Source organism: Hermetia illucens, chromosome 4 (genome assembly GCF_905115235.1).
Source record: "Hermetia illucens chromosome 4, iHerIll2.2.curated.20191125, whole genome shotgun sequence".
Classification (NCBI taxonomy): Eukaryota; Metazoa; Arthropoda; class Insecta; order Diptera; family Stratiomyidae; genus Hermetia; species Hermetia illucens.
Window position 1 is genome coordinate 150312568 of NC_051852.1, and position 26594 is coordinate 150339161.

The 26594-nt window shown below is 43.6% G+C and overlaps 2 protein-coding genes across 2 annotated transcripts in view; both read right to left on the minus strand.

Annotated features, from left to right (window-relative positions):
* Positions 1-24985, minus strand: LOC119656021. The gene is made up of 4 exons (XM_038062280.1): positions 24389-24985; positions 10539-10898; positions 10276-10472; positions 1-185 (listed from the first exon to the last, which is right to left on the minus strand). The coding sequence occupies exons 2-4, from the start codon at positions 10699-10701 to the stop codon at positions 99-101; spliced, it is 447 nt and encodes a 148-aa protein (XP_037918208.1). The 5' UTR covers positions 10702-10898; positions 24389-24985; the 3' UTR covers positions 1-98.
* Positions 1-26594, minus strand: part of LOC119656020 (calpain-A) — a 118754-nt gene that overhangs the window by 79889 nt on the left and 12271 nt on the right. The gene's annotated exons all lie outside the window — the stretch shown is intronic.

Sequence of the window (26594 nt, forward strand, 5' to 3'; positions counted from 1 at the left end):
TTTATTTCCTTTTTATTACGGAAGGTATGTGTTATTTAAAAAGTTCCATCATTTGAATAAAGAGCGTTTCATATATCAGAAACATCGGCATGTACCCCTTACACATTTTCCTCCATTATATCTTTCTTTTCTACAAATTGCAATACATTGTCGAGTGTTGCAGTAACTCCCAAATATTGTGAATACTGGAAATGAAATATAAGTTTTTAATTTGGCACCAAATATTCCTGAACAATATAAACTTACAACATCTTTCTTGGGTATTTTGAACAGTCTCCAACTCAAAATTTGAGGCAAACACAAAAGATATGCTTAGAAAACTTATCATAAAAACATTCAACAGTATCATATTAAAGTCAAAGTGATTGAAAGGATCTTAATTTTTCGAAACGATACTACCAACTGAAACATGTTTTGTGATTTTCATGGTGGAAGAATAGACAAGATAAGCCAAAAATCGAAAGTTTTGATTATTCCAATGACGATTTCGCTGTTTGCAACTTTAGATACATCGCAATACAAGGTTTACTCATCATGCTGTTATCTTTCATTGTAACGATAACGGCGAAGAAAGTAGAACTGACTTTTTGAAAATATTTGCTATTTTCGCGCCATCGTGAATTTTAGTATGCGATGGAAAGACAAGGTCCGGCGTCCACGGTCAACAACCCTCAGTATTCAAAGTATGATGAAATAGTAGGCAAAGTACATTATTCTGAAGTCTAGTTCTTGGTTGGTGTAGGTCGAAATTTAGTCCTCGGTAATAAAATAAGGAAGGTCCGTAAATTTGTCAAGACAAGAAAGAACACTCAGCAAATTAAGGGTCATGATAAAAGGTATCAAGGTCACATGTAGGAATGCCAAGGAAGAAAGCAGAGTAAGAATACTGAGTGGGGAAAATGAGCTAAATGATGCAGGTGAAACTTCCTCAACTCATGAATCCCGTAAAGAGGTTGGGGGAATTGTTGACTAAATTAATCAGAGGACAAACTTCCAAAGAAGGAAAAGGGGTCCACTGTCCAAAAATAACGAAATAACGAAGTTGACGAAAGGGGTTGAATTTGTTCGTCAAGAGGAAATAGCCACAGCATCTGTAAAAGACTGTGGACCACGAAGGGAAAATATGGAGGCATGGAGAACGGAAGTTCCCACGAGAATCAAAGATAAGGAGATGTTCACTATCTCCAAACGAGGAGGGGGACGATTTCCGGCATTATCCGAAGTGTTAAAAGCCCAGGACTTTTCAACCTATGTACAAAAGGTGTCAACCGTGTAAGGGGACCAGAAAGGATATCTTATGCTGGAGCTGAAGAAGTCTAAGAATATAACCGCAGATAAGTTTTTATGTCAAATGGAAAAATCCGTGAGGGTCGCATAAGCAAATATTACGCAACAGGCTTAACTTGTTTCTCATTGAAAGGGTATAGAGGGAACATCGCGGGAAATAGCATGTCTCCGGAATATCTACAGCTAATATGCTTCTAACGCAATACTCCATGAATATGAGGAGGTGCCTAGCGCTATAGTAATTACGGTAACAAAACACAGCCGACGATTTTAATACATGGTCTCTTCAATGAGACAGCAAAACGACAAATATCCGTAGGCAAGTCCTGCTCGATTCATTGTGGTACTGGACATAATACCAGCGAAAGTCAGGAACATAAACAATTTCCGGAAAAGAAGTCAAGGGTCTATAATGGTTCCGGTATATGTAAGTGGCACAAGAGTGGAGAAAATCGCTTTACACGACCACCATAACGCAACACAATACCCACCATGCAATTTGAACGCAGATTGAAAGGGAATGAAAGAAGTGATTATTGTTTAACCGGTTGCAAGATTGAGTTGATTTTTCAAGGTCTCGCAAACCTCCTTCGTGGTGATCTCATCTATGCTCTTGCAGATTATAGTGATCTAAAGCCTGCTAGCCCTTATATAGGCTTCCTCTCCTAAGGACTTTCCAATGCGGCTTAAGAACTTTTCAGCGGTTGCATTGTTGGATTTTACTAGCTCCAACATAAGATCTCCTTTCTGAAGCCGCCTTCTGCAGCTGAGAAATTGGTGAGTTCTGGATCTGCCTTTACTGTTCAGAGAATGTCAGCATATCACGTTTGGAGATTATGTTAACTTCCGGTTTTATCTTCCTTCAATCTCCCCTTTTTTGAGGGGCCACCTTTCTTCGGGCTTTCATAGGCTCCTTGTGTGATCCGCTTCCTTTCTCTAGAAATACGACTACGTGAGCCTTACCGGTCGGTAGCTTCAGCCGTCCTCTTCACCTCTACTTTTCTGCGGTTTGAGTCTGTTTTCTCTACGGAATTTGCTGTCCTGTTGATTTGTTCAACGGTTCGCACAGCCTCTCTCGTGTTTTGAACGGCATCACTGGTCTCGTCTGGCTCACCTTTTCGCACGACACTTTAACTCCTCTTTTATCCTGGGACTTGATGTACACCAGCTGGATTCTTCTAATCATGGACCTTCCTGGTGAACATTCCGGCATTCCTTGATGGTTTGACAAAGCCTCGATCGCGGGAGCTTGTGCCCATATGGGGATCTGCGAGGAGATGGAGTTTTTCTGAACGGATCCATCGATGAAATCAGTTTTAATCTCTTCTGTGTGATCCTGCAAGTACCACCTATTAATAAGATCTTTCGAAGGTACTACGAATAAGTAAGAAGTATATGCTCTCGTTTTTCCCGATGCTATTTAAGTTACTCATCACTAAAAATAATGACAAAGAAGGTTGGGCTGGAGATAGATTGCGTTAAACTCAGGATCCTCAATTCTATAGTGCATCGCGTTCGCTTATTTGAATTAATACAGCAAAAGGGGGAAGGAAATTCTAATATCGTTTGCCTCTGTTGGTTATGGCATCAAGTCCAAAATTGGTCGATATACAAACAGAACTAAACGTGTTCCTATTGTGTCCTATATCATCTAAGGTTGGTAACTGTGGTAGCACTCGATTTGAATACACGTTTTTTGTCACGAAAGCAGATCTAATTGCAAATGATATCTACGTCGATGTAATGTCAAAGTGGCAGGATTATATGTGAACCAGGTAATTTCCAAATCATGAAGTACTCAATGTTTCGATAAGAATTCACCATATTTCTTCTTGGATCTCATAACACAAAAGCATGCAAAAGTCGACAGCAATCTGCTCGCATGAAAGTCCATTTTAGTTAAGCTAATATTTTACAATTGTAGAAACGATTTCACTGAGCTTGCACCGACATCTAAAGAAAAACTAAAAAAAACATTCATTCCTTCAAAATCATATTTTATTTTAAACTGTCTAGAATACACATGTGTTCTAACTCCAAAAAGGATACTGTTCTGGAGCTACTCCTTTTATCTGGCAAACATATGGATACATTTCATCTGGGTTTATAGTAGAAACTGTCACACATTCCACAACAAACTCCCAACATATTTCGGGATCGAAAAAGAAGAGCATTCGTTTGCCAGGTTCAAAAACATTCCTGATCCGCACATTTCGAGTTCCTTTGATAATTCTTGGTCGTCTATGACGGCAAATGTGGCCTAGCCATTCGCCATCATCAATGGAACTCGAATAGTTCTCCTTACTGTCGTACATGTTTTCTAAATTACTAAAAAATCCGTAACTCTGATCGAATCGAAATCCAAATGAATCCAGAATTTCGCCTGCCAATCTGTACAGTGTGTTACTGCCGCGAATCTTCAAGGTACGGTAGATAAATCTGTAGTTTTCGAATGCCGAGGAGCGCAAAGAACACTTCAATTTGTATATATTTTTGTTAGGTAGTCTAGAATCAATTATGAAATGCGGCATGGCTTCTTTGTATCAATTTTATTGAGAACTGCGGGGATAAACTAGTAAAATCTGCACTAAGAACACAAAGTTAATACACGTACAGATACTCAATAATCACGAAGATACTTCGCACGACACTTTACTAGGATGAAATTTTAGAACGATGGCTCCACCAAATGCTTAGCACTGAATGTTCTTTCAGAATTTGTCAGCAGTTATCGAAATATGAATATAAGTTCAACGATGAAGTCTCAGATAAAAAACCGATTATGACTTGGTTTCAGATATCTAGATTTGTTATGATTATGTTATGGTTTAGTTGGTTGGAACAGTCAGGAACACAAAAGGTTTATAAAGTTCCCTACATCAGGAAAGTGGTGGTAAGATATATGCTTTTGTTCCCTGCAGACGTTACATCAGTTAGCCAAGTAGATATCTCTTCACAATTTTAAAGCCATCTTACAGGCGTTCAGATATAAATATCGAGCATTATCTCGCCAAAGTCCGTTTAACGCAATTGACTTCCTGCTTGGACTTCAAGTACCATAACCCAGTTCACTTCTTTGTCGAGCACTGTTTGTAATGCTATCTGCAGTTCAAGTAATGGACGCCTAAAAATGCTTATTCGTAAGAACCGTTGAATATCTAAGTATCTTATATATCTGAAGGCCACCTAATGTGAAGGAAAATTCATACAAAAAAATCAAATTGTATCTTGGATGCAGTCAACATACAGTGGATAATGAAAGCATTCGTACTGAATGAAAAGATACTATCAAGGATCTAACGATCTGGAGGGGGAGGTGGAAAGAAGTTCTACTAACTAAGAAGGATAAGACGATCAGTGAAGGAAATGAGTAATATGTTGTACACCATGATCCGCTTGCAAATGATCCTTAGAGAAGGGAAACAACATAACTAACTAACTAACATAAAATTCTGAGAATAGTAATAATCGACTTAAGGGTCTTTCTACTTAAAAGTTTTGATTTAAAAAAAAATCCCTTAATTTGAAAGGAAATGTAGCTTAAAACATGTTTTTAATGATTTTAGAACGAAATAAAAATTTTAAAATTAGTTATCTGTGTATATCTGGTAGAGAAGTATTGTGAAGCAGCAATTTCGGGGTTCTATGCTCTTTGGTGCCCTGGTTTTCTTTGAGCAGCTTCTTCATAGTGGAGAAACATGTATATATGAGAAAGTACCACCAGCAACTGTATTCAATAACAGCTACTTCAGATACGCATATGTGTTACATTCAAAATCTTGAATTTGAACAAAAGCGACGACTTTGACTTATGTTTGTTAATAATAGTGCGATTCCACAGAAGGGTTCTGGCCCGTGTAGGGGCGTCTCTGCTCTCTTCTTGGTTAGTTCGTCCGCTGCCTCGTTGCCTTTCAACCCAGCATGGCCTGGAACCCAAAGTATCCAGACCTTTTTGGACGAGCCGAGTGTATTCAGCCTCTCAAGGCATTCCCGCACCATTTTAGAGTTCACCTGGTTGAACCTAAGTGCCTTGATCGCTGCTCGGCTATCGGTGAGAATAACTACGTTGTACCCCTTCTAGTTCCTTTGGAGATTAAAGGAGGCACATTTGTCTATGGCGTATATTTCCGCCTGGAATATGCTAGTGTACCTGCCCATTGGCTCAAAGTGTATTTTCCTTGGACCAATAACACCGGCACCCGCTCCCTCTACTGTGAGGGATCCGTCAGTGTACCAAGTAATCAGTTGCTGGTTTAAGCCGTATGTCACAGCCTCGCTCTCACAGTTTGCCTTGTTACTCCAACGTGTTTCAAACTTCTTATCGAAGTGAAGCCTCGTTGTCATGTTATCCCTTGGTATCAGTAATTGGGGATACCGCCTAGAAAGAATATCAATCTTTCTTCGCTTTAGGCAGCTCCTCGCCTCACTGAAACTACCGGCCATCCTGAATATTTCCCTCCTTGCCTGCATCTGTATGTGCAGATGGAGAGAGGTTAATCCCAGAAGGACCTCCAGGGATGCCGTTGGGCATGTCCTCATTGCCTCACTGATACACACGCAAGCCTGTGTGCTGAATTCGGTTCTTTTTGTCCAGATTACCGCTCCATAGGTAATCATTGGCCTTACTATTGCAGTATATATCCAAAGTATCAGAGCCCTCCTGGCGTTCCGACATGTGTCTTCCAGAGTAATTTTTGGTCTAGCGTAATTCCCAAATATTTGACCTCTGTTTCTCGTTTCACCTCCATATCATGTAATCTTATGGCTCTCAGGTGATCAAGCTTGCGCCTCCTAGCGAATGGTAATATGGTGGTTTTGGCTGGGTTGATTCGCAGTCCCACCTTCCTGCACCAGGCGCTAGTAACGCTTAATCTAGTTTGGATTCTATCACATAGGGTATCTTCATATTTGCCCCTACAGATTAAAACAATGTCGTCCGCGTAACCCTGAACTTGTATTCCAGTATTTGCTAGCACCCGCCTTCGGAATAGAGACCACTTTTGCCCGTCTCCATGCCCTTGGTATGTATCCCAGTGCTATGCTCCCCCTTACCACCCTCAGAAGAGACTCTAAGATAATTCATAGGCCTCTCTGGATTAGTGCAGGGAAAATGCCATCTACTCCGGGAGGTTTCAGTGGTTTAAAAGTTCCGACTGCTCACCTTAGCCTAGCTTTTGAGCATACCGCTTTTGCTAGTTTCCAGTTCTCCTTTCTTCCCATTTTATTCGTTGTTGGGGTGTCAGGCAGAATGTTGTCGCCTGCCACCGTAGGGTAGGACCCCGGAAAATGAGTTGTGAGAAGCAGGTGCACCCTATCCTCTCGGTAAATGTCCCATCTTCCTTCTTCAAACAGACAGAGGATATTCCCCCGTCTTTGGCTACAGCCTTGTACAGCCTGGTAGCTTCTGTGATTTGTTCGATCTCTTCACAGAATTCCCTGAAGCTGTTCCGTTTCGCTTCCCTGATCGCGTTGCTGTAGACAGTCACTGCATTTTTGTACCTCTGACAATCCCCGGTTTGTTCTGCCCGGTTGAAGACTTTTCGTACGTTTGTTCTCATTCTGGTCAAGTTCTTGTTCCACCATGGTACATCCCTTGATGACTTCACTGTCTTAGCCGCACAGCTGGCCTAATATGCGTCAATGACGACTGTGTTGAGGTTTTCTACCACTGTTTCTAGTTCCAGTTCGCTCCTGATATCACTTGTTGTTGCTCAAGTATTGTACTGTTATTAACTTTATTTGAACAGATATTGATATGGAGGGTATTTTGAGCCTAGGTACCATATAGTATTAGGCTTTTATTTTTTTCAGATTTTTGGATAGGGTAGTTTCTGAGAATGGATTCGTGAAAGAAGTGATCACTTTCAATTCCCCACCTTTCCAACAAATGTCAAAATTAAGACCGGCTTCGGAATACCAATCGAGACTTTTCATTTGATACCGCATATGACTATATTTGGTGAAAAAAAAGTAAACCCCCTCCCCCGCCACCTTTAAATTCCACGTAGAACGATGTAACTAACTGGATGCTTTAAGTCTAACCGTTTCATAGAAAAATGCGTGTGTCAGACGGACATCCGGACAAGCAGCGATACCTCTATACCTCGGCGTACCGCCTTCCGAAGACAAAAGCCTAATTTCTGGTGGAATTCATAAATCGAGAAATTTCGGAAAAACTGCCTCAGAACTAGGAGATGCTCCCAGCGCAAAAGAAACCAACCTGAATTCGTGGAACTACACAATTTCAAGTAGCTATCACGTAGAGGAAATCCGAAAATTTCAAGCAGATGTGTACTTAAGCTGACTCTGAACCATGGGGTGGCGCTTACAGGTCGATAATGTCATCACTGAAAGGCAAACGCTCCTCACCGATTACTTGTCCTAAATTATTACAAAACAATGGACATTCTCTTCCTAGTGGATGTGAATTGTAGAAATCTGCCTGCAGTCCATGTGAATCGCGACGAAATTCCTCCAATGGTAGAAGAGGAAGTTCTAAATGAATTAGAGAAATTCGCTGAATAAAAGATTCCACGGCCAAATGGAATCCCGAATATCGCCCCGAAAGTGGCAACCAAGATAGCATCAGGTATGCTTGCCCAAGTTTTTTAGCATGCCTTAGAGAGAGTGTTTCCGAGAAATATATAAGGACTGGCAAGATCATAGTCTTGTACAGTGAGAGCTTTGACCCTATGATAAGACGTTTCGAGCGAAACAGTTTTTGTAAGCTGAAATAGGCTATGTTGGCTGCCAACAACCGTGCGCGGATTTCATCATCATAGCTGTTATCGGTTGTGATTTTCGACCCTAGATAGAAGAAAGTTTCAACGGTCTCAAAGTTGAAGTCCCCTATCTTTATTGTTTTCGTTTGACTAGTGCGATTCGATGTTGTTCGTTCTTTGGTTTTTTGGCACTGACATTGCCACCATAAACTTCGTCTTGCCTTCATTGATGTGCAGCCCGAGATCTCGCGCCACCTGCTTGATCTGGACTGTACTGTAGACTGTACATCTCGGGTTGTTCTTCCCACGATGTCAATATCGTCAGCGTAGGCCAGTGAGTGGACTTGAAGAGGATGGTGTCTCTCGCATTTACATCGGCATCGCAAATCACCTTCTCCAGGGCCAGGTTAAAGAGGACGCATGTTAGGGCCGCCCCTTGTCTTAGACCATCGTTGATGTTGAATGGTCTTGAGAGTGATCTTGTTGCTTTTATTTGGGTCAGCCTAGTCAGTCTTATCAATTTCGTTGGCATACCGAATTCTCTCATGGCCGTGTTCAGTTTTACAAAGGCTATGCTGTCATATGTGGCTTTAAAGTCGATGAAGAGGTGGTGCAACTGATGTCCATATTCTAGCGGTTTTCCATCGCTTGCTGCAGAGAGATCTGTTGCTTATTTGCCTGAAGTGAAGCCTCTCTGCTATGGGCCAATGATGTTCTGGGCGTATGGGGCTATCCGGCCTAGCAAGGTAGCGGAGAATATCTTCTAGATGGTATTAAGCAACGTGATATCTATCTCTATAATTGCTGTACTGCGTGATATCCCCCTTTTTAGGTATGGGGCAGATAATACCTCGTTGCCAGGCATTGATTCGTTGCCCCACACCTTGAGCATCAGTTGATGAACCACTTGGTGTGGTTGGTCGCCTCCAATTCGGCTGTAATTCCATCAGCTCCTAGCGACTTATAGTTTTTATGACGATGGATTGCACGAACTGTTTCTTCTATGCTTGGTGGTGGCAGTATTTGTCCGTCGTCTTCACTTGGCGGTTCATCAAAGTACTCAACCCATCGCTCCAATATGCCCATTCTGTCGGAAATCAGATTTCCCTCTTTGTCTCGGCAGGATAAGCATCGAGGTATATAAGGCTTCATCCTGCTGACTTGTTGGTGAAACTTGCGCGCCTGGTGAGGTATGCGGCATTCTTCCGTTTCGTAGCTAACTTACATTCGCCGTCAAACCAACCGTTCCACCTTTTCTTGCGGCTGGGGCAAGTATCTTTGTGGCCGTATCAATGGTAACGGTTGTGAAGATGTGTTGATGCTTCATTTCCAGGACATCTGTTAGTTGCAGTTATTACGGCATCCATTTCCCCTTTATAGGTGTTACGGAGGGCTGTGTTGTGAATGGTTTCAGTATTCACTCTCACCTGATTGTCTGAGGGGATTGTAGGTGGTGTTGTAATTTTAGTAGTGCCATATGTCTGTTAGCTTACGCCATATGTGTGTAACTGGTATTTTTACATCTTGACACTTTCCCCAGTAAAAACACGCAAAGTAATATAGAAAATTGGAGGACTTGCAGGTGTATTGTGGGCATTCTGACAGGCCATAATTCACTAGCTGGGCATATGTTCAGAATAGGAATTACCGAAGATGATACGTGTCCCTCCTGTAATGAGGAAGCGGAATCCACGGAGCATTTCCTATGTGAATGCCCCGCCTATGGACGTATCAGGCATCAAATCTTTGGTGCCGATGTTCTCCAATTACGACGGGTAGCATCACATCCACTAACGGAAATCCTACGATACGTTAACGAATCCGGAATATTCCGTTAGACGGGGGACGCGAGTACAATGGGCCAACACGGCCTGAGTGCTCAGAAGCTGTAGCTTCTCCCCACCACACACACACACACACACACACACACACACAATATAGAAAATTAAATAAAAATTGCTTTTCCTTTCCACTTTGGCCATACTCAAGCCAATTGCTGTTAATATTTCAAAATTCTATGCTGCCATTAATGAGATACTCAGGATCATTTTTTTAGATTCATGCTCCGAGCAAGCAGATTTCATCTGTATAGTGCCTACTACAAAGTACACTTCAGATAGATTCATTATTAACGCCGAAAAAACCCGTCGGGTTTTCACCATGAAACGAAGGTAAAGCTAGCTTGCTTTCAGCTGGCTTAAGTTTAGGGATACGATCAAAAACTATATATCTATTGGATGAGGAGTTAAGGATAATGTCTATTTACCCAATAAGAATTCTGATCAGGTGGAACATGAACTGCTGTACACAAAAGTTCTTGCGGTCGCGCGCGAACATTATCTTCTCGGGGCGGTGAACTTAGCTCTGAATCGTCAGTGAAACCCAATTTTGGATATAGGCTGGAAGTGGGCTTTTGTGGATTCAACACACTATCACTGAATCCGTAGGACAAGGCAGCGGATCCTGGAAGGTAGAAAATAAAAAAATATTGAAAAACACTTTTGCAGTAATTTCATTGTCAAGCCTTACCTGGTAACGACGGATATAAGCTGGATCCAACCGACGGGTTGCTGCCAGGTCCATCCGGTGTTGTTTTCTCACCAGTGGCATAAGCCAAAGCTTGCATATTAACCCAGCCATAACCGTTTGCATGCCAGTTCTTCGGATAGTAGTTGAAACCATAAGAAGACATATTGCACCGTGTCTTTATTTACAATATTCCTTTTAAACTTATATTTACCGAACGAATTTATCACCACGAATTCGCACTATTATGCGACTTTCAAACGATCGTCACGATCACTAACACACGAGTTAACACTATAGCAGTTTCACTTTATCCACGAAATTGTAATATTGTCTAGTATCGATTAAAAATTGACGGAAAACCTTCAAGAAAGAAAAATTATCTTAATGAAATACATATGTATGAATTGCGAATTGATCGCCATGAATATAGAGAACAGTCTTGCTTGCGTTATTTCCGTAGTTTACTCAAAAATACGTATCTGTACCAAGTGTTTCCCGCCTGTAAACAGCGATATCTTGTGCTGTCGGCAAACACTATTGAGTATTTTATTATGAACGTGCTAATTTTAGCTAACATTTAATGTGCTTTCATGAACTCACTGCCGAAAATTTGACCGCCGCAAAATGACGAGTTTAATTGCTAGTTTCGGCTACTGGACAAAATGCAGATCTACCATTGGAGCGTTTCTGGTGTTAACATATTCAGGAAACCTTACAAGTATCTTTGTTGAAAGTGTGAAACATTCGTACTTGCATATAGATATATTCTACCAATAATTTGAAGCAAGTCACACGATAATAAAATTGCTGAGCAAAAGCAGCAAAAATTTAACTTTTGGCTTTCAAATTTTTTCTTTTTTCTTTTTTATTTTAAAATTTGTTGTAATGACATTAAATGCATATATAAATCAATCCTAACGTAATAACATTTTTGCTATTAAATTTCTCTGTCACCTAAATTCTCCGTAAATTGTCGTAATTCTTGTTTGAAATTATGGCCCATGTCGCTTTGATTATGCTGCCATGTTTCAAAACAGATCATGAACTATGATTTACGTTTGCAGAATGTGCTAACAGGCTAATGAACATTGTGCTTATGTTACATTGTCCTAAGTGGGGAAAGAAAAGTGTGAAGGATTTCTTAAATCTCTTATTTATTAATATTTAGAAGAAAAACTTATGGAAGAGTAAGGAATTTATAAAACTAACTTATAAATGGCAGTGGTGGACATTACAAAATGTTGAATTTGTTACGGCCAGAAATGTTAAACTTCTTTTTCATCCTTAGCCGCAGTCCCTTTCGGTAACAAACTTATCTCATCTGGATCGCGTTTGGGTGAATCTCAACACCCGATATTTACATCCATTTGCATTTGCAGTAGGTATTTCTGATTGAACTCCTTAGCTCCCTTAGTCCATTTTGACTTATTTGCAACCATCTACATTTTATGTGAATATTCAATATATGGTCAGTGGGATACAACATGAGGTTCATTGTTACTCTCCGATGGATAATTCGAGATATATATCTCCGTCAGAACGAAGTGGTCCATTTACTGCTTAGTGCATTTAGCTGCCTTCTTGATTAGCCCATGTGGTTTGATGTTCTTTGGCATTTAATTGAAAGCTAATTCGTTTATAAAAACTTAGTTAACCAAATATTCTGGAAAAGAGATAAAGAAATCTACAAATCTTTCATCTTCATTCATTATTCTCACAATAACCATGAATTATAATTTTAATAGTCCAATTCTTTGCAAACCACACTTTTTAGGTACACCGGAACATAGACTGGGTTTTTACAATCAATACTCGATAGATTTAACAATTAGACTTTATTAAATAATTTATTTAAAGAATGAAGAAAAAGTGAAGTGACTATTTGCTCGTTAGAGGCAGAAGAGAATAATCTCGCTTCATGTGTTTCTTTTCTGCCCCTAACTCATGGCACCCTTTTCTCGCTAGTCTTCCACTCCCGTGGCGAGCTCTACAAAGTGGATAGTTCCGCGCCATCTATTTGTTCGCATTCGCAACATTCGAAATAAATTTTGAATGCTGCGAATCCTGCCGCGCCACATCACTCCGCCCCCAGATGAAACCTAGGGGTTTCGGCGACTGATCTCGGAACTTCGTTCACCGTCAGTCCACAAAACGGACACGACGCCGCTTCGGGGCGGACACGGATTTCAGCCCGGACAGAGAGACCGCCTTCCTGTGTCCACCGATCTCGAGCTGGAAGAAATGTTCTCCTCGCTCGAGAACGCGGTACGGGCCCTCATATGGAGGCTGCAGTGGCTTCCGGACGGCATCTGTCCTGACCAGAACGTGCGTGCACGTGTCCAGTTCCTTGGGCGAACAGGCAGGTGTGGACGAGTGTCGGGTGGGTGGTGTGGCTTTTATGCGTCGGAGATTGTCTCTCAGCAGACGCACCAACCCCGACTCTGTGAGACCCGATCTCTTGTCGAAGACCGGATCGCTTGGGGAGTCTCGGGTTCTCCCCGTATACCAGCTCTACGGGGCTGGCAGTAAATTCCTCTCGTCGGGTTGTACGTAGGCCGAGTAGGACGAGAGGCAAGACTTGGGACCAGGACGGATCGTCACGTGCCATAATGGCGGCTTTCAGCGTCCGGTGCCAACGTTCTAGCATCCCATTGGATTGCGGGTGGTATGCAGTAGTCCGCTGGCGTTTAAAACCAAAGAGTTTGCCTCACTCGGAGAAAAGGGTGGACTCAAATTGCATTCCCTGGTCAGTGATGACCACTGCAGGGACGCCAAAGCGAGGTATCCACTCTCGACAGAGGGCTTCGGCACATGATTGCGCCGTAATGTCTTTCAGAGGTATTGCCTCAGGCCACCGCGTAAACCTGTCGATGATTGTGAGACAATACCTATAACCGTGCGAGTCTCGCAAAGGCCCTACTATGTCGAGGTGTATTGTGTGGAACCGCTTGGTAGTGCGGGGGAATGAGCCCACTTCTTTCCTTACATGCCTGGAGACTTTACACTTCTGGCATGCGATGTACTCTCTGGCCCAGGAATTGACATCCTTATTCATAGAGGGCCAGAAGTATTTCTCGGTGACTAGCCGATTTGTTGTCCTGATGCCTGGATGCGCTAAGTCGTGAACTGCGTGGAACACTTCCTTGCGATAGGTGGCCGGAATGTATGGCCGAGGTCCCTTTTCCGAGTCTTCACAGCAGAGAGAGAGGTTTGAGCCGAAGATGGGCAACTCCCGAAATTTGTATTTGGGGTTGGATTTGAGGCTCTGAAGTGCTGCGTCATCCTCCTGCGCCTTGGCAATAGCCGAGAAATCGAGTGAGGCGGGGATGTTAACCTCGGAGACACGAGACAAAGCGTCAGCAACTATTTATTTATTTATTTAATTAACGGACAACAAACAGAAAGAATTTCAATTAATTATTGTCCTCAGGAGGAGGAGAAAGCAAAAAACTTATCCTACGTTTAAAACTATTTAAAGTAGGGAAGTTAAAAGGACCAAGCTGTTTTGCATTATAATTTCGGCAAAGCCTGGGAATTAGGGAATGAAAATAGACTTCGAGCTCCGCGAAAGGCACGTTGAAAATATCTGCGTTACGTGTGTTATAAGACGCAGGACGGCAGGTGATCTCGTCAGCGGCGATGCAGTCCATCAGGCCCGAGGAAAGTTTAAAGAATGTGCATAGATCCAGATAGGATCTACGCTGTTGTAGGAAGGGAAGGTTTAGAAAGCGGAGGCGGGAGGGGTAATCCACACGAGGGAAGCTTTTCATAAAGAAGAGAGAATGGGTGAATTTACGTTGTACATTTTCAAGGGCAAGACAATCACAGTTACGAGTGGGTGACTAGATCACGGAGCAATACTCGAGGGTATTCCTCACAAGGGAATTGAAGAGAGCTAAGCAGGGTTGGATGGAGTCAAAATCAGAGGAGGAGCGAAGAATAAAGCCTGACAATTTTGCTGCGCGATTGATGACATCGAGGCAATGGGTGTCAAAGCGGAGCTTATTGTCGAAAGTGACTCCGAGGTCTTGAGTGGAATTTAAGCAGGATAAGGAATGTCCGTTAAGCGAGTAGGAGAAAGAAGTGGGTGAGGATTTTAGGGAGTAGCACATAGACTGACACTTTCTGACGTTTAGCGCTAAACCATTAGTCGAGCACCAACGAACCAGAGTGCCCAGGTTATTCTGAAGGGAAACACAGTCCATAGGCGACGATATAGCGGAAAACATGTTGTCCTTGCCGGACACGTGCTGGATGTCTGACGTAAACTGGCTTATAAAGCTCAGATGTCGAAGCTGACGAGGGGACGCTTTGTCGGGCTTCTGTTTCAAAGCATACGTGAGAGGCTTATGGTCCGTGAACACTGTGAACGGCCTGCCTTCTAGGGAGAAACGGAAGTATTTGATGCTCAAGTACGCGGCGAGCAGTTCGCGATCGTAGGTACTGTAGTTCCGTTGAGCGGAATTCAACTGCTTCGAGAAGAAGCTCAACGGCTGCCAAACTTGATCCACCTTTTGGTGAAGGGCAGCACCTACTGCGATGTCAGAGGCATCAACAAAAACGGCTAGGGGTGCATCTTGCAGAGGAAATGCCAAGAGTGTAGCGTCGGCCAGTTGTTGACGGGATTTGTCAAACGCACGGATAGCCTCTTCAGACCACACGATCTCTCGTGTGTCCTTAGTTTTGGGGCCAGACAAGTACGCGTTCAAAATGGACTGGTGATGGGCGGCCTTGGGCAGGAAACGACGGTAGAAGTTTAGCATGCCCAAGAACCTCCTCAACTCCCTCACTGTCTTTGGACGCGGGAAGCTTGTTATCGCTTGCACCTTGTCTGGGTCGGGCTGTATTCCTTCAGGGGAAATGAAATGGCCGAGGAATCTCACCTGTTTTTGGAGAAATTTGCATTTCTCAACGTTTAGGACTAAACCGGCCTCAAGGAGACGTTGAAAAATACACTCGAGATGGGCTAAGTGCTCAGACTCAGTGGAAGAAGCGACCAAAACATCATCCAAATATACGAAACAGAACTCGAGGTTTCGCAGGACTGAGTGAATGAACCTTTGAAAGGTTTGCGCCGCATTGCACAATCCGAAAGTCATCCGGGTGAACTCGAAAGGTCCAAAGGGTGTGCATATTGCCGTCTTTGGAATGTCTTCAGGAGCTACTGAGATTTGGTGATAAGCCTTGGTTAAGTCCAAGGTCGAAAAGATGCGGCAATTCGCGAGGTGATGCGCAAAGTCGTGGATGAGTGGAATTGGATATCGGTCAGGAACAGTCTGTGCATTTAGCCTTCTGTAATCCCCACATGGGCGCCATTCGCCGTTTGGCTTAGGGACCATATGCAGTGGGGAAGACCAACAGCTGTTTGAGGGCCTGCAGATACCCTGTTGAACGAGTTGTTCAAACTCTTTCCGTGCAATAGGCAGTTTCTGGGATGGTAGAGGACGCACCTTCGAGAAGATCGGGGAACCAGTAGTGATAATGTGGTGTTGCACATTGTGCTTCACTGGTTTGGAGAGACTACACTTGGTAGTAATCTGGCTGAACTTTTGGAGAAGTGCCCGAACACGAGAGTCGGTAATGTCTTCTAAAAGAACGGAAAGATTATTGCCCGTGGCGAGCTCTACAAAGTGGATAGTTCCGCGCCATCTATTTGTTCGCATTCGCAACATTCGAAATAAATTTCGAATGCTGCGAATCCTGCCGCGCCACAAATACATGATCACAACTTTTTTTAGATATCATCGAGTTGCAGTTATACGTATTTTTGTCATAAGTTCTGCCCTTGTTATTAGAACGTCTCCGTTTTTTCTTCTCCCTCTTCGGATAATCGAGACCACTCATTTGATACCCTACATGACTATATCTGATGAAAAAAAATTTACACCCCCTTTTGTATGTATGAGGACATCCCCTTAAATTCGATGTAGAATTATGTAATTGGGTTCATGACCGTTCACAGTTTCCACCTGTCTACCAAATTTGCTGTGAATCGCTACAACCGTATCCAAGGAAAATGCGTGTGACAGACAAACAGACAGAGAAGAACCGGTAGAGAATCAAACCAAAGAAAGAGCTCCACTTTCACGAAATTCACAAAAAATTGAAAAGTTTCGCCCCTTATAATTTGGTTAATAATAGTTTTTTTCAAACTTAACCAAATTAAATTTTGTACTTCTGGGATGGACATAAGGGCGGTTACCGGATAAATTTCTAAAATGTGGAAATATACTGTTATTAACTTTGTTTGTACAGATATCGGAACTGGATGTATTTTGCGGCCTAGATTTCGTAGAGATGCACTACTGTGATTTCAAATTTTTCGGTTGGATAGGTTCTGAGAACGAGACCTGTTACACTTTTTGCTGGTCACATTTTGAGTCCTCACTCCCTATGACATAGGGTGCTATGTCAAATATGGAAGTTTTGAAATGTACTAATTGAGCCCTTTCATTTGATACCACATGGCAACATTTTATGAAAAAAAATGTTGCTCCCTCCATTCACATGTAAGGGGAGCCCCCCTTTAACTTAACACAAAATGATGCCATATCCTCATTTCGCATGTGATCAAAACGTGTCACGCCACTAGTCCAACGCAACATCTCTTAATGTTGAATGGTCTCGAGAGTGATCCTGCTGTTTTTATCTGGCCTCGCACGTTATTCAGGCATTGGGATATCGAATCCTCTCATGGCCGTGTACAGTTTTATCCTGGCTATGCTATCATAGGCGGCTTTAAAGTCGATGAACAGATGGTACAACTGTTGTCCATATTCCAAAGTTTTTCCATCGCTTGCCGTAGAGAGAAAATCTGGGCGTATGGGGCTATCTGACCTAGCAAGATAGTGGAGAATATCTTATAGATGGTACTCAGCAATGTGATACCTCTATAATTGCTGCACTGTGTGATATCTCCCTTTTTATGTATGAGACAGATAATGCCTCTTTGCCAATCGTCAGGCATTGATTCGCTGTCCCATATCTTGAGCACAAGTTGATGAACCACTTGGTGTAACTGGTCGCCTCCATATTTAACCAATTCGGCTGTAATTCCATCGGCTCCTGGCGACTTATGATTTTTTAGCCGATGAATTGCATGTTTCTCCAAAACTTGGTGGTGGCAGTATTTGTCCGTCGTCTTTAGTTGGCGGGACCTCCAACTCGCCGATGTTCTGGTTGTTCAGTAGCTCATCAAAGTACTCAACCCATCGCTCTAATATGCCCATTCTATCGGAAATCAGATGTCCCTTTTTGTCTCGGCAGGATGAGCATCGAGGTGTATAATGCTTGATCCTGTTGACTTTTTGGTAAAACTTACGCGCCAGGTACGGTTGTTCCCTGTACTTTTTGAGTTCACAGACCTGTTGGTTCGCCTAGGCTTCCTTTTTCCGTTTGTGAAGCCGCTTCTCCGTTCGACGGAGTTCGTGGTAGGTCTCTGCGCGTCCCCGCGTTCTTTTAGAATGCAGCATTACTCGATATGCAGCATTCTTCCGTTCCGTTGCTAGCTTAAGTTCATCATCAAACCAGCCGTTCCGACTTTTCTTGCGGCTGGGGCCAAGTATCTTTGTAGTCGCATCAATGACAACGTTCTTCAGGTGGTTCAGGTACTTCCAGCAACCATTTCGGGCGATGCTGCTAACTGAATAATACGCAGTATGTTATCATTGATATCCCGATGTAAGTTATGGGAGCCGATGTATCGCCGGAATACGGGCTCCGTCCCTATTTGACTGTTGAAATCTCCAAGTATGATTTTGATATCATATTGGGACAGGCTTTGAGAGTTCGCTCAATTGCCTCGTAGAAAGTATCCTTCTCCGACTCTGCAGTCTCCTCTGTAGGGGCGTGAACATTTATAAGGCTTGTATTTCTAAACTTGCCTCGCAAACGCAGAGTGCATAGCCTTTCGCTTATATTTTCAAAGCCGATAACAGCAGGTTTCATTTTTTGGCTGACTAAGAAACCTACTTCGAGCACATGGTTTACTGGATGGCCGCTATAGTATATAGTGTATCAGCTCTTCTCCAGAAAACCAGTCCCTGTGCAGCGCATCTCCTGCAACGCTGGTATATCAGCCCTATATTGGGACAGGGAATCGACTAGCTGCTTAGCAGTATTCGGTCTGTACAGCGAGCGTACGTTCCATGAGAAAATGCGCAAATCGTTATTTCGTGGTCGTTGCCGAGTTCGTCGTTTTGAAATCCATCCAGTCCGAGGCTCCTTCCGTGGCTTCGTAACTTTAGTTTTCCGTGTAGGGTTGTCAGCCCTACCCAACCCCCAACTTGGAGGACCAGTTAGTACATTTTGTCTCATTTTTAGGCGTGGGAGACTCGCCTTCATCCTTCTCCGTCTGCAGTTTTTCATGAAGAAAGAACTCCTAGCTATCACCACATGGAGGTGGAGATAGGGTTTGGTAGTAGAGCTATTGGTGTTTATTCAGCAGGCGTTTCCCACGTTTTGCCGTCTCCCAAATTTCACCAGCGTATTCCAAGCGGAATTCCTGGCGATACTGGAAGCCTGTCGATGGCTGGGGTATTATCCGACCACAAGACATAACATAGCCATTCTGATCGATAGCCAAGCGACCATTAAAGTTTGGACTCAGGGGCGACATCCTCCAGGCTAATGGGGGAATGCGGAAACATGCTGAGAGGTCTGATCGGCACGAACAAGGTCATCCTTCTCCGGGTTCTCGGTCATAGGAGCATAGGGGAATGAGCGGGTTGACGGACTGGTCAGGAAGGGCTCTGCTCTTGGCAGCCCTTGGGCGGGTACAGTCTGTGTCCGGCTGGCGACTGTCAAGAGCGGAATCTACTTGCAAGACTTAGCAGCCGCGGACTTCAGATGGCGAAGGCTCACCACCAATGTGTCAATGAGTATTTGGCCCAATTATCACAAAATGCGATCGAGAGAGCTCTTGTGCCAGCCGCGTGCAAATGCATACAAGATTCGGCGGTCAACATGGGGCACTACCCTATAGAGAACCATGCGACCAGTCTCGGCAGACTTTACAATTCGTATTACCGAGGCTACCGAGAAGAGAGGAAATCCGCAGGCACTTTCTTTCGCTGGACTCTGCTTCCTTGTTCTCATAACAACAGTCATGGTTTTAGGAGTTTCTTCTTTCTCTTCAGCCTTTGTCCCGTTCACAAGCGGGGTCGGCTCGTCGTGATCGACTTCGCCATTTGGCTCTATCGAATGCCTGATCTGGGTGCAATCTCGAGGCTTTCAAATCCCCATCCAGCGTATCAAGCCACCGTTGCTTAGGTCTGCCTTTTGGTCGTTTACCATCGACTTCGATGTTCAGACCAATCTTGGCAAGTGAATTCTCGTTTGCACGAATTGCGTGACCATACCATCGAAGACGCCTCTCTAGCAACTTTTCCACGATCGGTGCAACCCCATAACGATTGCGGATATCCTCATTTCGGATGTGATCTAAACGTGTGACGCCACTCGTCCAACGTAGCATCTTCGTCTCCATTACCGCAAGACGCCGTTCATTGTCTTTTATGGTCGGCCAACACTCAGAACCATAGAGAGCGACTGGACGGACGGCATTACGGTAAATTTTAGATTTGAGACGTTCGTTGATATGTCGATCACAAAGGACACCAGTTGTGGAACGGCACTTCATCCAGGTTGCGTTAATGCGTGAAGCAATTTCATAACGCAGTTCTCCATTGGCCGATAGCGTTGACCCGAGGTATTTAAATCGCTCAGTTCTAGGCAGATCACTGCCGCTGGCAGTGATTGTGCCTGTTTCATGGGGATCGGTCGTCAAAAATTCAGTTTTGTTTAAATTCAATCTGAGACCGTGTTGCATGAGGCGATCATTCCATTTTTGAATAAGTTGCTCGAGATCATTTTTGCTATCAGATGCTAGGAAAACATCATCTGCATCAAGCAGTGTGTAGAGCGCAGGACGTTGGATATCCCGTGTGACGGTGTCCATAACAAAGAGGAGTGGTGAGAGGGCACTTCCTTGATGAACACCAACAGAGACACGGAGCGGTTTTGATACACCTGCCATACTTCGAACTTTACTTTTCGGATCGTGGTAGAGCAATTGAACCCGGCGCACGAGTTCTTCTGGCACGAAGTGTTGTCGTAAAGCATACCAGATAAGTTCGTGTGGCACACGGTCAAACGCTTTCTCTAGATCCAGAAAGGCAATGTAAAGAGGGCGATGCTTCTCACGGTGTTTCTCCATGAGTAACCGCGCAGCGTGTATTGCGTCAGTATTTCCGCAGTTCTTGACAAATCCGGCTTGATTCACGGTTATTTCAACGATTTCGCGAATACGGTTGTCAAGAATGCGTTCAAAAATCTTCATGATATGGGAAAGTAACCGGATCGGACGGTAATTTGAACATTCTGCTGGAAAAAGAAAGGTATTCTTTTTCCATATTGGAACAGTGGTACTTTCTTGCCAGTCAGATGGTGTTCTTCCTTCCTGAATAACCCGGTTAAAGAATTCACTGCGCCACAATGTTGGGTCCCAGCTCTTCGCTTTCCAGAGCTCAGATGCGATGTCGTCAGGTCCTGTTGCTTTCCCTGATTTCATTTGTTTTATTGCCTCCTCGACTTCAGTTGCGCTGACTGGTGGAATTACTCCAAATGTCGGCAATGATTGTGGAAGTGGAGGATGAGCAAATTCTTCAGTTGAAATCTGCTCGAGGTATTCTCGCCATCTATCCGTTGCAGCTCGACGGTTGGTAAGCAAAGTACCGTTCTTGTCATTAACACAACAGAAGTGTTCGATATCCTGTGTGCGTTCATCATGGCTTTTAGCAAGTCGATACAGATCTCTCTCGCCATCCCGAGTGTCCAGTTTATCGTAAAGATTTTTGAAATGGTTCGCTCGGTTGACAGCGACCGCTTTCTTTGCTTCCCGGTTGGCATTCTTATAAATTTGCCAATTAGCAGGTGTTTTATCGTCGAGAAATTTGTGGTAGAGGCGTTTCTTTTCACGGACCTTCATTTCAACATCATCATTCCAAAGCCAAGTATCTCGGTTGATGTACCGCTTACCCGGCTTGGTGACCCCGAGGGTTGCAGAGGCCGCTTTGTGGATCGTGTCTTTCATTTGGTTCCATGATTCTTCCACACTCGTAATGGTTGGCAATCGTATGAGTGAGACCGTTTCTTCTTTCTTCTCACCAAATCGCCACCATTTAATGCGCGGCGGGCCAGTGCGTTCCTCACGCTGTTTTATCGGTGGCTTAATTCGCAGGACGGCAATCAACGGCCGATGTTGAGGTGCGATGGTCACGTGACAAGTCTTTTCACCGAGAAGTTGCCAGAAGGCATCTTTCTCGGCATCAGGTCGACCTGTCTGTGGTGCATACGCGGTGAAGAAGTGAATAGTGCGATCAGCTGATATAATGGTGAGCTTCATCAGCCGATCATCAAATCGTTCGACTTCTTTAATGGCATCACGGAAATCCTCTGAGATGGCAATGCCAACACCATATTGAGTGTGTGGGTTACCAAAATAGAGAAGTTTGTAGCCATTTTTACCGCGTTCGCGTTCAATATCGCAGCTTTTGGCACCAGACCATCGGGTTTCTTGCAGAGCGCAGATGTCAATGCACCTTTTCCGAAGGGCTCTTGCGAGTTCCTCTGTCTTTCCAGTTAAGGTACCAACATTTAGCGTGCAGACACGTATTTCCTTTGTTCGTTATGTGCGGACTAACTTGCTTACGTCCTGACGCCGTTCATGCGTCAAGAACCCTTGCCCATTTCTCGACAGGACCGGGGCCCGTCCTGCCGCGTCGACTGAGGTGGACGCCCTAGCATTTCTTCGAGGCTTGTGACTCAATCCGATCATCATGTTTGTAACGACATTCTATGCATTTTCTTGGTCGACCTGTCGCGGGGCCTGTCACCAAGAGAGATCAGGTAGGATTTAGCATAGTAGAATAACTGTAACTATACTCTATTTATCTCTTTCCCTGATCTCAGCATTTTATTTTTGTTTTACTGAGGATAGTACAGAGTACGTTGCCTCAAACCCTCCTCCTTTACCTGGGCTTGGGACCAGCATACTATGTTAATAGCATGGTTTTAGGAGTTTGTGGCATCAAAACGGCGCAACACAGCGCTAATTGGGCTTCTCGGAGCGGCAACTGATGCCTACTTACCTACTCTTCCCTCCTGGTTTTCTCCGACCACTCAGGATGGATTTTTGGGCCATTGTCCAATCCCAAAAGAGTCATTATAAAGGAAATGCGATCCAGGAGTTCTTCTAGCTCAATCAGCTCGTTTATCACACCTTTGCTAACATATTTCTGGAGGAAGAATGCAGACCGGTATCCCGTCGGGAATTTCAGCCCTCGCTGGGCGCTACGGTGAGCAACGCATTTTCGTGTTGCGTCCAAATGCAGTCAACTCTTTCTCCATCCATACTATCTTGACAGGAACGCATGTGCCCTCGGGGACAAACCCCCTGCCCCAGTGCCCTGACTCACGCTTAGCTGATCGCGGACCTCACGGACGGATCCGCGCTAGCTCGGGGCAACGCGGTCTACTAATACCAGTTCGATGTATACCACCTGGCCAGGGTCCCGAAGGGCTGGCTCGTGATGCACGTCTGTGAACTACCACCTTGGCAGAGCTAGGCTTACATCTCCCCCTCGGCATCGACAAAGGGTTGTCGACGATTCCAGAGATACCCAGTATATCTCTAGTGACTTGTTTTTTAAGTTGACCTACGACACAGGTGTAATGGCAGCTGGGGAGTCAGAAATGTTTGCTGAAATACCTCGTGGTGGAAGCCACTCCCCGTATCATAAGTGCCCCGTTAATGATCGCCGACAACTCCATTCAATATGGAGGACATGACTGATCATCATAATCATTAATGCAATGCGCAATCGCCTCCAACAGCGGGAATGTGAATAAAGACGAGATGCAGTGAGTGAATCAAAACACGTCTAACTTGTTTGTTTTGTGCAATGAAGATAGTTTTGCTGATATTTCTACTTTTTGGGAACAATAGTGCTGGTGTGCTTTTAATACGCCATTTCAATATATAGTGCTGGAGAATATTGGAACATTACAACTTCTCGGGTTTTGCTGTTTAAAATCTTGATTACCATAGGAACAGGTGACAAAACGTTACAGCAGAAAACCGGCCAGAAACATTTATTGACACAAAATTAAATGTGCCGGCAATATTCCATTGGGGCGACGTCTAGACGAGACCGAGCTACGTATTGCCTGGGAGGAGGTTAGTAATCTTTTGGAAGTAAGCCAAATTTTTGTCAATACGCCATGTTATAATGGATTATTTATTATTGAATGGGGTTCGCTTTCGGGAGGGGCAAGTAGAGATAATCAATTATTGTCTTATTTCTTCAGTTCCCCTTATAAATTTTTGCGTTATGTTTGCACCATATGTAAGTTGATAGTTACCCTATAAAAAAAGTACTAGCATGTAACATGGTTTTTCCAGAAATCTAGCAAATAAGCCAAAAGCTCTAGTATCTTCCACTAACACCTATGGTTCGATAATGCCTGCAACTAATGAAAACTTGTCATAGTCATGCCGGCTTTCGTGAATCATACGAAATACGGAAAACTTTCAACGTTTTTTTCGTTGTTAATTACATGCCATAACGTAGGTCAACAGCTCACGTGAATCATGGGGAATTGAGAGAAAACGGTTTAGGCGATATCATCCCGAAAGTTCTGGTGGTGAGTTCAATAGCCCGTGAAAAGGCGCCTTAAGCAAGACTGTTCTTCGGACGCCCTACCTTTTACGGAGTGCCGCCGATTCAAGCTCGAGGCCTCCAAAAAAGGTAAAGCATGACCTTCACAAAAATTCATGAGAATTATCTCACCTTGGAAGCACGCAGTTTATGATTGCGAAAGATATGCAGCAGATAAAATTATGCCCCGAACAATTCGCATTAACTCACTCGAATCCACGGAACAATATAAACATCTCGTTTGATGTTTCACTTCGCGCGCGCTAATTTACTATCCAATTTCAATGTTATCTGGGGACGGGTTCACTCAGCACTTTCAGGGGCAGTTCCGGAGGCAGGAACGCTTGGCAGGAGTACAATTGCAATTTTTTTGCTCCACACAATACGACAAATAGCACAATTTGAAAATCGATTGATGACACTCACACCCGGTACGCGAATATCGCGATTTTCTCGACTAACGACCGAAATCTGATTGCGACTTCTCACCAGACGCGATACTCCACAGACAGATATGTACTTTGGAAACTCAAGATATTTTTGGATATTCGAGTAGTTTTGTTGTGTTCATGGAATTTTCAGTGCGGCGCGGACCCCTCAGACGGAATACTGTTGTAGTCAAGATGAATCAGCCAAGAGATTTCAAGATTTGCGAAGAGAAATATTGGCGCAACAAAAAGATTTAAATTCTCCAAGATACAGATGATTGCTGACTTGTAAACAGATGGGGGCTTTCGGTAGCTGACGTTTTGTTTGGAGGCCCCACAGTGGCTTACAAAATTCAGACACATGTTGAAAGGCTAATGTTGCTTTAGATGTCAGCTGGATGCGAATAATCCCCAAATTCTGCTGTGATGCATAAAACTTGAATTGAATTAAACATGGACAAAGGCATAGTTTTAATATAAGCTATGAGCATTGAGAGTAGTTCCCCAGAAATGTGTTGAAAACCGGTTGAAAAAGGAAGAGGAAGACTACAATTCGATGGAAAGGAATTCACAACATTAGTCTCTCTGGTACAGTATTGAATATTTATATTACTCCTATTCATTCCTTTGTGGATTACAGGACATCCACGTAGTCTCTCCTTTGTATTGTTACTTTTTTCTATTTGATTTTCAATGAGAGGGTGCTTTTGCTTTACATATTAACATAACACTCAATGCTGTGCAAGTGATAAGCTTACACTTAATTGTACACAACACAAGCGTTCAAAATCCAGCGGGATTCGAACCAGGGGCAACAGATCGCAAAATTGATACAAAACCAAACTGAAATCTAGATTATGGCGGTAAGGGAAAAACTTGTTTTATTTTTTTATAAACGCCAATATTTCAGCAGCCAGTCGTTCCAATCTTCAGTAATAGAAACGATTATAAGAGGACGATGGGGGTTAACGGTTTTCCGGAAATTTGAAAAAGATAAAATTTAATCGACGTTCGCTAGTACTAGCGCAGTTTACATATTTTTGACGATGTGATCGTTTAAAAAGAAAATCAGACAGTTACAGTTGCAGTTACAACCGAAGAAAGAACCACTGTAATCTATATGCTGACCCGGAAAGAGGCTATCAAAGCCTTCAAAACTAACGAGGCACAGCAGACCGAACAGACAGTAGCACAATTGTCTCAAAGTTTCGCAAATCAGGCGAACGGGCTGCGTTCCGTGCATTAGTTGGAGCTCTTGCTTCAGTCACCATAAATGAGCAACGGCAATTCGCCACTATCAAGCTCATCATTACCCAATAAAATCATCATTACCCAAAAGTTAAATATCGTTACTTTTAATTTCGCGTCCCTTTTATCTCACGCCCAACGTATCACTGCCCAGGTGTTGGTTGACTCTTTGAAAGCAGACATTTACTGCGTTTGGGAGACTCATCTTAAAAGCAGGCTTAACGTGAACCTCACCGGAACAGTACCATCCGGGACGAAAACAACACCGGCGCCGCCCTTTTAGAAGATTATGAATTCGAGGAAGTCATCATAGACACCTGCGAATCTGTTCCGTTGCGGCGGCTTTCGTCAAAACGGCAGATAGCGGATTCTCATAGTTTCCGTTTATATAAGATGCCAATCAAAAAATGAACTGGAACTGGACCATGACTTAAAAGCCTTGAGCGATCTCCAGTTGAAATCTAAATACCTTGTCTTTGGAGGCGACTTCAACTCCAGGCACACGCATTGGGGTGATACGGCCATTAACTGTAATCGGAAAATCCTGCTCAAATGGATCCACGACCCTTTCTCGCCAATCAATCTCGAAATGGTCTTGCCGGATTCGCCGTCGAGAACTAGTAGTCAATCTATAATAGACTACTTCCTTCTGTTTATGGAAA

Coding starts and splice junctions, on each gene's coding strand:
- LOC119656021 (XM_038062280.1), bottom strand. CDS start 10,701: ATGTCTTCTTATGGTTTCAACTACTATCCGAAGAACTGGCATGCAAAC. Junction 10,473..10,538: donor CTTATATCCGTCGTTACCAG/GTAAGGCTTGAC, acceptor TCTACCTTCCAG/GATCCGCTGCCTTGTCCTAC. Junction 186..10,275: donor CTGATCAGAATTCTTATTGG/GTAAATAGACAT, acceptor TTTCATTTCCAG/TATTCACAATATTTGGGAGT.